Raw genomic sequence first — 12,426 nt, forward strand, 5'->3', positions numbered from 1 at the left:
CGGTCTGACTGAGTGATTTTTTAAAAAAAATTAAATCTGCTCATGTCAGACTCCACTTGCCCTAAGGATGAAACCCCAATTTCTTACTGAGCTTTACATGTCCCCCCCCGACTATCATCTTACCCCCTGGCCCAACCTTGCCCTCATACAGACTGCCCTTTGCTCCCACCACCCTGAGCTTACTGAGGTCCCTGGAACAGGCCAAGCTCTTGACTTTGTGCCTCTCTCCGCAGAGGCTATGTCCTCTGTGTGAAATTCTCTCAAGCCTGCCTCGCTCACATGGTGTCTCCTCAGCCTTCCAGCCTCGCTCCAATGTCACTGTATCTAGGGGACCTTCCCTCAACACCTCCTGGGTTAAATATCCTTGCTCTAGGCTTCCACAGCACCCTCCCCTCCCCTTTTATAACTCAGTGACTGTACAGCCCAGGGAACTAGATTCAATACCTTGTAATAACCTATATATGTGTGTAGAACTGAATCACTTTGCTGTACATCCGAAAATAACATTGTAAATCAACAATGGTGCGATTAAAAAAAACCCTCAGAAATTAACTGTTTCTGGCCTGCCTCCCCAACAGAACTGCAAACTCCATGAAGACAAACACCCTGCAGCTTATTCACAACCAGATCTGCACTGGCCAGTACAGTGTCCAGATTAGAGCAGGCACGGTTCTCACCTCTTGGATACTGGGTGTCTGCATTTTCATTTATTATATTTTTCTGTACTATAAATGTTTACAAAGAAAAACTAGAAAACAGAGAAACTCATTTAAAATCCAACGACCTATACATAATACCTGTGAACAAGTAGTTACATTTCTGTATTCCTGTTCTCTATTCACAGATGATTTACAGTGCTGCTTTTTGATGCATGGTATGGCATAAATATCAATCTCTGTATACATCCATTTTTAATCACCACATAATACTTCGTCAAGTAGATATATTATAGTTTACTTGACTCTTCCCATGTGAGTTTACCTTTGGTTATTTCTGGCTTTTCACTATTAAAAATGCAACAATAAGCCTTATTATATACAAACCTTTCTTTCATGTTTAGTTTTAGCCATGGCAATCAGGGAAGAAAAAGAAATAAAAGGAATCCAAACTAGAAAAGGAGAAGTAAAACTGTCACTGTTTGCAGAAGACATGATACTATACATAGAAAGTCCTAAACATCCTACCGGTAAACTACTAGAGCTCATCGATGAATTTGGTAAAATTTCAGGATACAAAATTAATACACAGAAATCTAGCATTTCTATACACTAACAACGAAAGATCAGAAAAAGAAATTAAGGAAACAATTCCACTTACCATCACATCAAAAAAGAATAAAATACCCAGGAATAAACCTACCTAAAGAGACAAAAGACCTGTACTCTGAAAACTATAAGACACTGATGAAAAACTGAAGATGACACAAACAGATGGAAAGATATACCACATTCTTGGATTGGAAGAATCAATATTGTCAAAATGACTATACTACTCAAGGCAATCTACAGATTCAGTGCAATCCCTATCAAATTACCAATGGCACAGAACTAGAACAAAAATTTTAAAAATTTGTATGGAAACACAAAAGACCCCACCTGAATAGCCAAAACAATCCTGAGAAAGAAAAATGGAGCTGGAAGAATCACACTCCCTGACTTCAAACTATACTACAAAGCTACAGTCATCAAAACACATTTTTGTTCTGGCACAAAAATAGAAATATAGATCAATGGAACAGGATAGAAAGCTCAGAAATAAACACACACACCTATGGTCAATTAATCTACGACAAAGGAGACAAGAACATATGATGGAGAAAAGACAGTCTCTTCAATACTGGACAGCTACATGTAAAATAATGAAATTAGAACATTCTCTAACACCATACAAAAAAATAAACTCAAAATGGATTAAAGACCAAAATTGAAGACTGGATACTGTAAAACTCTTAGAGGAAAACATAGGCAGAACACACTTTGACATAAATTGCAGCAATATCTTTTTGGATCCACCTCCTAGAGTAATGAAAATAAAACAGAAACAAACGAGACCTAATTAAACTTAAAAGCTTTTGCACAGCAAAGGAAACCATAAACAAAACAAAAAGACAACCCACAGAATGGGAGAAAATATTTGCAAATGAAGAAATTGACAAGGGATTAATCTCCAAAGTATACAAACAGCTCATGCAGCTCAGTAACAGAAAAAACAAACAACCCAATCAAAAAATGGGCAGAAGATCTAAATAGACATTTCTCCAAAGAAGACATATAGATGGCCAAAAAACACATGAAAAGATACTCAACATCACTAATTATTAGAGAAATGCAAGTCAAAGCCACAGTGAGGAATTACCTCACACCAGTCAGAATGGCCATCATCAAATAATCTACCAATAATAAATGCTGGAGAGGGTGTGGAGAAAAGGGAACCCTCCTACACTGTTGGTGGGAATGTAAACTGGTACAACCACTATGGAGAACAGTATGGCGGGTCCTTTAAAAACTAAAAATAGAACTATCGTATGATTCAGCAATCCCACTCCTGGGCATATACCCAGAGAAAACTATAATTCAAAAAGATACATTCACCCTAATATTCATTGCAGCACTATTTACAATAGCCAAGACATGGAAACAATCTAAATGTCCAACGACAGATGAATGGATAAAGAAGATGTGGTATAGGGACTTCCCTGGTGGGCCAGTGGGTAAAACTCAGTGCTCCCAATGCAGGGGGCCCAGGTTTGATCCTTGGTCAGGGAACTAGATACCACATGCATGCCACAACTAAGAGCCCACATGCCGCAACTAAGAAGCCTGCATGCCTCAACTAAAGATCCCACATGCTGCAACGAAGATCCTGTGTACCGCAACTAAGACCCAGCGGAGCCTAAATAAATAAATAAATTAATTAATTAAAAGATGTGGTATGTGTGTGTACACACACACACACACACACACACACAATGGAATATTACTCAGCCATAAAAAAGAATGAAATAATGCCAATTGCAGCAACATGGATGGGCCTAGAGATTATCGTACTAAGTGAAGTAAGTCAAACAGAAAGACAAATGTCATATGACATCACTTACATGTGGAATCTAAAAAATGATACAAATGAACTTATTTACAAAACAGAAATAGACTCACAGACTTTGAAAACACACTTATGGTTACCAAAGGGAAAAGGTGGGGGGAGGGATAAATTAGGAGTTTGGGATTAACATATACACACTACGGTATATAAAACAGATAATCAACAACGATGTACTGTATAGCACACGGAACTCTATAATAACCTATATGGGAAAAGAATCTGAAAAAGAATGGATATACGTACATATATAACTGAATCACTTTGCTATACACCTGAAACTAACACAACATTGTAATTCAACTATACTCCAATTTAAAATAAAAAAATTTTTTTTTAAATTTTTAAATTAAAAATAGAAAAAAAAAGAAAAAAATGCAGTAATAAGCCTTATTGTATATAAACCTTTCTTTTATATTTAGTTTTAATTTTATAGGCTAAATACTCAGACGTGAAATTACAGGGTCAAAGTCAAATGGTATACAGATTTTATATTAAAGTTCCAATATATTTCTAAGTTTGCTTCTAAAATGATCATACTTGTAGTGATTACGTTCTGGATCTAGAAATTGGTGGGTATCTGACCAAATTCTTAATGGGACAGAGGACATATGGAGGGACATTCACTTTCTTCTTTAGAGATGAGAAGCAATTTATCACCTTGTTTCCCAAAAGCCCACAACAGAGAGAGAAAGACAGCAAGGCTGAGTTTGAGTTCTAGAACCTGGCTCCTTAGAGCCTTCTGAAGGCAAAAGAAGCCATCCATGTTTTTAAAGGGTAGGCTGTTCAAACACACAATCATTCAGACTGTAAAACTATGTGCAGATCCTTATATCTCGTGAAACTTATCTGTGAATGCCCAGGAATTGAAAGTCCCCCATAATGGCCGCTAACTCAGAGTTGTGTGAAAAGCTGTCCAGTAAGGAGGTGAGATGAACTGCCAAAGACCAGCAAAAGCTTTACCCCTTAACACTGAAGCGGAGATGCTGTAAACCGTTCAATGCTCATGCTAATGTTCAGGCTTCACCACTACACCTGTCTTTTTGGTTGTTGCTTTTTAACCACTCAGCAAAATGGTTTCTATCTGTCCCTAGCATACGAAAGAATTTCCATACTCGAGTCTTATTCTAAGGGGAGGAGTGTTATGTGATTTACAAATATAACCAAGTTGCACATGCATTTTCATACTGCCCTGGGGGGCAAACCCAGTCTTATAGGAAAGACTGATATAACCTTGCTTGTTAAGGAAAGAATGAAGTTGGACACCCTCGTCTTCAGATTACTTAGCAAACATTAAGTGGGGGAGATGGTGATGAAGAAAAATCCACGTAATGTTTCCAGAATCCCCCTCCTACTGACTTAACACTTGTACCTTCAAAAAGAGACATCCAACCAGGATGTTCACATCACCTAATAGTGCGTGTTCATGTTAAAAAGAAAGGCCAAGTGAACTTTTTACTTCTAGAAGAAGTGACAGCAGAGAACATGGAAAAACTGTCTCTTACATCAGAAGTGCCCATCTCAGTCACAAACTGACAATGTGTAGTATTGCAAAGATTTTAAAGGACTTATGGCCCAGGCAGGCAAACTTGTTCTGTGAAGGGCCAGTTAAGCGAGTTTTTTAGGCTTTCTGGACCATATGGTCTGTCACAACTACTCAATTATTGTGTAGCTTGAAAGCAACCACAGATAATACGGAAATGGGTGAGCATGGCTGTGCTCCAATAAAACTATATTCAGGGACACTGAGATGTGAATGCTGTATAATTTCACATGTCATGAAATATTACTCTTTTGATTTTTTTCAACCATTTAAAATTGTCAAAACCATTCTTAGCTGGCGGGCCATATAAAAACAGGCAGTGGGCCAGATTTAGTCCATGGGCCAGAGTCTGCCCACCCCTGACTTATGATTATCAGGTGGTTTGCCCAGTACATCCCCTTTGCCTGTCTCTGAAAGTCAGAATGAGAATGAGGGAAAGGAATCAGTGGGAGAAAGGGTCAGCAAAACACTGTCTCTACGAATTCTTACAGGAAGGTGGTCAAAGACTCAGGTGAAAGTCCTAAATTCTCTGCTAAGAACATTTCTATCAGAGCTCTTATAAAAGCTTCTAGAAAAGATATTCAGCTCAGTGTATTAAAGTTCTATGGAAGGTGAGCCATGACACCATACTTGCCTTGCATTATGCTGCCCTCCTATTTTATAGATATCTTTATCCAGCACTTAACACGCTGGTTGTGATTCTCTGTTTAAGCTTATCTCATCTGCTTGCTTATAAACTCTTCCAGGGTAGCAACTGTTTATTTAGTTTTACAGGCTCAGTGCAGAGTATAAGGCCAGTCATCTAGTTGACACACAATACATGTTATTTGAATCTACCAGTAACATAAAATCCCATAGGCGATCATAAAGTATAAAGAACTTCATAATATTGCATGCCATGATACAAATTTGCTTGCTAATGAGAATAAAATTGGACATTTTCTAAAAGATTTTGTTTCAATGCTTACCAAATAATCTACTATAGGCTAAAAATTAATCCAGTAGTTTTTCCATGTATCACTTAACCCTTATGATCATTCTGTAAGATATGTATTATCTTCCATATTTGTAGATGAGGAAAACAGGACACAAAGCAAGTAAGTGATAAAGCCAGGATTAGAACTCACATCTTCAGATGACATAGCTCCAGCTTTCCTCATTCGAATGCAGATCATCTGTCGAAATGTAAATTTGCTTACAAAATATGGAAACATTATCCATGGGATACTGGCTGAACACAAGAAGAAGGAAGAAAAAAGTACTGTGACAATAATATTCGATTCAAAATTTGGTGGGATAAAGCAGTAGAATCTTTTGAGAATATTTTCTTCAAACTAAAAACCTTTCTAAGAACAGTAAGAATAAAGGATGGTAAAGCACCAGAAGGGTATGGAGCACAGAAGTCAAGGAGACTATCTACTTTCTTTTGCCATCATTGAGTTAGAACAGAAAACATGCTTCTGCCAGACCTGACTTAGCAGAAGTCCAGACAGAATCAATCATTTTGAGACTCTCAGCACAGCCCCAGTCACAAGTACTCAAGATAGCCAAGTGAAAGGCATCATTAAAGTCAAACAACTTTGCTGTCGGCCAACTGAGCTGCTGCCAATCTCCTGAACTCGAAATCCAGACGCAAAGATGCCGATGATGCTGTCATGTTTTGCTTATTTGAACAAATAGGAAACTTACAATTTCTCATTTGAAAAGTGATTTCATTTATTTATTTATTTAGCAACCAGCTACTGGCGACTTTATTGTATGCAGGGCACTATGGTTCGATTTGGGAAGAAAAGAGAGGTAAATAATGTGGTTTCCATTTTAAGACTGTTGCATCCAGTGGCAAGACAGAGCCTTGTTAAGAGTTAAGTGCAGGGCTTCCCTGGTGGCGCAGTGGTTGGGAATCTGCCGGTCAATGCAGGGGACATGGGTTCGAGCCCTGGTCTGGGAAGATCCCACATGCCGCGGAGCAACTAAGCCCGTGCACCACAAAAAAAAAAAAAAAAAAAGAGTTAAGTACAAGTTGAGGCAGCATGAAATACATGCCTTAATAGAGGAAGATGGAAAGTTCTATGGAAGCCTGGGAGCTGGGGCCATTCATTTTGGCTGGAGACTTTAGTAGATAATTTCAAAGGTTATAGGCAAAGAACATCTTCAAATGTCTACTTGAGAAATATCTTCTAAGGTTCTGCCAGGCACACCCCTCTGAATATGACCACACCTCTTGCTCATCTACCTCTGATTTGTCTTCCAAAATACATGAAAGAAGCAGGTCCACGGCTGACAAATCAAGAAACAACTAACATGAGGGAGAGCAAGGATGAAATGACATAATCTTCTGGAAAAACCTTCAGCTTGCAGGAATCTACAGAGTTGATAAAGCTAGAGATGCCAGTACTTGGTTCAGAAATTAAACGCAGTCCAAAAAAACCATGGCCAAAGGTGTATTTTATGATTTGGAGTTGGGGAAGGTTCTTTGTTTTATTTCTTCTCATTCCCTTTGCTGGAAACAAATATTCTATGTGACTTTTTTGCCCCTGTGGATTTCACTAGTCCAGAAAGCAGAACAATTTTATTGGAATAACTCAAATGTTGGCAATTCCTCCTGAGGTGAATGTTCTGCTGCTTCCCCTAAACTGACAGAAAGTAGGAGATGCGAGTTCCTTAGAGTTCAGCTGCCTGAGGCTCCATCTGTATAAAAAACTAAAAACATTTCAAAGTAAATTCAATTAGTGAATGTGTATTGCCTGAATAGACTATCCTTCTAAATTTCATACAGCGAACATGACAATTTTACGAGCAAAGCAAGTTAGAGATAATATATTTTTATGTTCCTTAAACTAGCAAAGAGACTTCAGAACCATAAAGAACGCTAACAAGGTATTGCATATACTTAAACTTTCCTCAAAGAAAAATATATGTGTGTTTTTCCAAATGTGAGAAGTGCGAGGTTTGGTTTTTTTCATGACTTCAAGGTTCCTAGAAATGTTACCTCTTCATCTTGCACCAGCATTGCTAATAAATGGCACTACTGACATATGATTTCATTCTCTCTGTGTGTGTGTGTGTGAGAGAGAGAGAGAGAGAGAGAGAGAGAGAAAGAGGGAGGAACATAAGGAGGGAGGGACTGAAAGCATAGAATAGTCCGCCTCTAGAAGACCTAGTGAGATAGAAAAAAGACAGGGAGTTGAAGGATGAAAAACTAAAAGTTCAGATAGCCTGTACTGTTTACTTTAGATTCCAAGAGATTTACAAGTGATTCCTTGTTCACTGGTACAAAGATAAAGATCTAGGAAGACAAGATTCTGTGTCACCTAAAAAAATGAAGGTGCTAAAACAAATAAAGAGAAAAAGATGAATGTGCTGATTGTCACCCCTTTCTACTTCACCTTGGCTTCTGAGGATAAACACAGCAGTGTAAATCCAGGGCACTTGAGAATTTGGTTCTTCAGCGGAATGGTTTATTTGACTTCAAGGATGCTTCCTGCTGAACCAGTATTCTGTCTAGTCCATGAATGATACAGTCTGACATCTTCAGAGACATTCCTGAGGTTTACAAGCTTTGCAGGCAGAATTCAGGAGTCCAGTTTTGAATATCCAGTTCTGTTTAATGATGAAATCCCTTGACTGAAAATACATCCTACAGTGTCTTTTAATTTCTTGTATAGATTCTCTCCACCACACAAAATCACCTAAAGCTATTCGTGGAAGAATGTAATGAGCAATGCACACAACACATTGTTTTGCTAGAAAACAGTAAACCTTAGTTTAGAACCAACTGCTAAGTCTATTGCACATTTTATTTTTGGCAGTTTACACGTTCCTCTGGATCTCTGCATCTTTATGGATCTATCTGTTCTCAGGATCAACTTTATAAGAAAAGACTGCAGAAAATTAACATTTACTGAGGACCTACCATGTGTCAGGTCCTGGGGAACTTGCATCTTTTAGGTATTAAGGTGTAATTTACTTACCATAAAATTAATCCATTTTAAATGAACATTTCAATGAGTTTTAGTAAATGTACACATTTGTACAACCTTCCACAATCTTCTTCTATTACTCTAAGAAATACCCTCATACCCTCTGCAAGCAATCCCTGCTCCAAACCTCCAGCCTGAAGCAACTTCTGACCTGCTTTGTCTCCTCAGTTCTGCCTTTTCTAGAAACCATACAATATGTAGTCTTTTGTGTCTGGCTTCTGTCCATTTAACATGATGATTCTGATATTTAGCCATATTGTTACATGTATCAGTAGCTAATTTTTTTATTGATAAGTAGTATTCCATTGTATGGATATAGCACATTTTGTTCATGCAACAACTTTATGTGGGAGTAGACTTGCTGGATCAAATGGTGAAGTGTATGTTTAACTTTTAAACAAATTGCCAAAATGCTCAAAAGTAGATGTGCCATTATACACTGCATTCAGCCCTGTGTGAGATTTCCAGTTTCTCCACAACCTTGCTAACACTTTGATGCTATTGGTCTTCTTAATTTCAGCCACTCTAGTGGAGTGGTAGTGATGGCTTACTACCTAATTTGCATTTAATTTGCATTTCCTTAAAGATGTCTTAATTTGCATTTCCTTAATGATGAGTCCTATTAAGCATCTTTTCATGTGATCGTTTGCCTTTTGTATATCCTCATGGGTAAAGTATCTATTCAGATCTTTTTCTCATTTTTAATTAAATTGTTAATCTTCTTATTACTGAGTTGTAAAAGTTCTTTATATATTTTGGTTAAACTCCTTTGTTAGATAGTTATTTTGCAAATATTTGCTTCCAATCGGTTGCTTGCCTTTTCATTTTCTTAATGGTGTCTTCTGACGAGCAACAATTTAATTTTGATGACATCTACTTTACTGAATTTTTTCTTTTAATGTTCACAGCTATTGTATCATACCTAAGAATTTTTTCCCAAGAGACATTTGAGTGATGTAAGAGTCAACAACCACTATTTTCCATATGGAAATCCAATGGTAACAGCACTATTTGTTGAAAAGCTATCTTTTCCTTATTCCCTTGGCACCTCTGATGAACATCAACCGGCCACATATATTAGGGTTTATTTCTGGACTTTTTCTTCTGCACCACTGATCCATACATCTGTCCTTATACCAATACCACACTTTCTGGATTACTGTAGCTTTAGAGTAAAAGTTTTGAAATCAGGAAGGGTGAGTCTTCCAATTTTGTTCTTTTTTCATACTGTTCAGGCTATTCTAGGTCCCTTGCATTTCCATATACATTTTAGCATCAGTCTGTCAATTTCTACTAAAGAAAAAAGCCTACTGAGATTTTGATTGATTACACTGAATCTGTAGATCAGTTTGGGAAGCATTACCAATATTGAGTCTGCTAATCCATGAGTATGGTATATATTGCATTAACTTAGTTCTTTTATTTCTCTCAACGACATTTTGTAGTTTTCAGCATATAGCTTTCACAGTTCTTGTTTATTCTTAAGCATTTTTATTCTTTTTGATACTATAAATGAAACTGATCTTCTTAAAATTTCATTTTTTCAGATTGTCCATTACTAGTATATAGAAATATAATTGGCGTTTGTATATTGATCTTATATCCTTCAATTCTGCTAAACTCACTAATATTCTAGTACCTTTTAAAATAGATTATTTAGGATTTTCTACCTACAGAGATCACACTGTCTGTGAACAAAAACAGTTTTATTCCTTCCTTTCCAATTCTTATGGCTTTAATTTCTTGTTCTTGCCTCATGGTTCTTGACTTCTGTATTTCAATCATTAGCAAACTTCTCTTTAGTACATTGTTTACCGATACTCCTATACCCTTTTCATGAATGCTGAAATCAGGCTTTTGTATATCCTTCACCCCAATGAATGACCACTTTTAATTAGTGCATAATGTCACTGCCTATCAGTCAAAAATTCACTTTCAGCAGCACTGCTGTCTATGTTTATAAAATAGTGTTTGGATAATTATTTCAAAAATTCAAATTGCATTTTGTATTCATCACTTAGAAAAGAAGGAACAGTTAATAAGCACGAGCCTCAAACTTCACAACGATTGAGACAAAGATGAAAATCATTAGGCATGCTGAGAGTGGCAATTCTTTAGCCTCAATTAGGTGCTTGTTGGACTTAATAAGCTGGTCAACCATGAGAGGGAGTAAGATTAAAGAATCGAACATGGCATAATGAAAATATAACATATCAAAGACCATGTCTAAAATGCAAAGTAGAGTTAGTGATTTTATAGTCCATTTTAGGTCTTTAGGGACATAACTGCCTTTCTGATAGGTTGTTGTTATATTTGAGCACAGTTCAATTCACAAATAGACTGAGACGTGCCTCTCAAAGTGTGGGAAATACCAGGACTTCATTTAATCTTACAAAACTTCTGAGAAGAGTATACTGATTCCCATTTAGAAATCAGGAAACAGACAGAGAAATTGAAGTAACCTGCTGTACAGTAAATGGTGGAGACAAAATTCAAACCTAGGTCTGTTTGGCTCCAAAAGTTCTAAACTGGGCTCCTAGTTTCCTGAGTAACCCATTTGCTTGACGCATATTCCAAAGCCCCACGTTTCCGCCTGCTTTCACATCTGGTATGGCTTCTAGCCTTCTCTGGGGTTCTCCAGTGACTCACAGCTACTGTGCAACCATTGGGGAAGAATCTACCTTCCTGGTTTGCTCTGTCCCAAAAAACCAGTCTGATGGCTTCAACACTATAATAAAAAGGTGGTTACATAAATAAGACACATGTGCATAAATGTAGAAAGCTTAGCTTGAGATAGATGAGTGATTTTCCTTTCAGTTTTGGGGCAGAAATGCCCAGGAAGTTTGGATAAGAAAGGGTATTGAAGTTTTTAAGCGAGGTAATTCAGGCTTTTCTTCTCTGCTTTCATTTTTGGGGAGACACATTAGGAAATGAATGCATTCCAAAGCAGAAAAGTTAGCATCAAACCATTAAATTGTAGATGGGTGATAAAGCTCAGCCTTCTCTCTCAACACCCCACAGAAAAATTCTAACCCTTGGGTGCAGATGACTCAGACAGGAATCTTTATAACTTGGGTTTGTAAGTCCAGAAAAGAGAAGCTGTTATTTCCACTGACAGTACACAGAGCAAGGAAAAAAGGAAACAGTATCAAAAGTGCTTCTCATTGTGCCTTAGGTAAACACTCACTAGATGTTTTGGATTTGTTGGTTAATTAGAAAACATTTCAATAGGCTCTTTTCATGAAACAAATACTAATCATCCCTACCCCCCCACCCCCACCCCGCAACACACACTCCCCCACACTCTGGACAATATACAAAACCAGAAACAACTGTCTCAACTCCTGATGTGCCACACAAGTCCTCAGAGAAGTGAGGAAACCATCTGGGATGATTTTACCCTCTGATCAGCAGACTTCTGGAAGAGAATTCTTTTTCATAAACCCCTTATTTTATGTCCTATACTAATCTGTTCCCTCCACAAATAAAACACATATTGTACGGTCCTTACAATGTTCAGACATGAATAGCAAAGCCTTGGAAAATTTTTGTAGTCAGCAATATATCAGAAACAACCTACATGACTGAGGGACACACCGGCAGAGCCATCAGATAGAATAGGGGCCGGCAACTAAGGGTCCACAGCCTGTCGCCTAATTTTGTAACTAAAGTTTTATTGGAACACAGCCATGCCCATTCATTTTTGTCTTGTCTAGGGCTGCTTTCTTGCTACAAGGGCAGAGTTGAGTAGCTGCCACTGAGACCATCTGGCCTGCAAAGCCTAAACTATTTACGATCTAGCCC

The 12,426-nt window shown here is 37.6% G+C and overlaps 1 protein-coding gene across 6 annotated transcripts in view; it reads right to left on the reverse strand.

Annotated features, from left to right (window-relative positions):
- ZNF462 (zinc finger protein 462) overlaps window positions 1-12,426 on the reverse strand; it is a 142,094-nt gene that overhangs the window by 10,837 nt on the left and 118,831 nt on the right. Inside the window, exon 11 of one of the 6 annotated variants that reach the window (XM_068552048.1) lies at window positions 5,786-5,873. The exons of the other annotated variants lie outside the window; for them this stretch is intronic. Within the exon in view, the coding sequence (XP_068408149.1) occupies window positions 5,856-5,873 (18 nt within the window). The 3' untranslated portion in view covers window positions 5,786-5,855. Of the gene's footprint in view, window positions 1-5,785; window positions 5,874-12,426 lie in introns of those variants that run through there. 6 annotated transcript variants of the gene reach the window in all.

This window comes from Eschrichtius robustus, chromosome 10, assembly GCF_028021215.1.
Source record: "Eschrichtius robustus isolate mEscRob2 chromosome 10, mEscRob2.pri, whole genome shotgun sequence".
Classification (NCBI taxonomy): Eukaryota; Metazoa; Chordata; class Mammalia; order Artiodactyla; family Eschrichtiidae; genus Eschrichtius; species Eschrichtius robustus.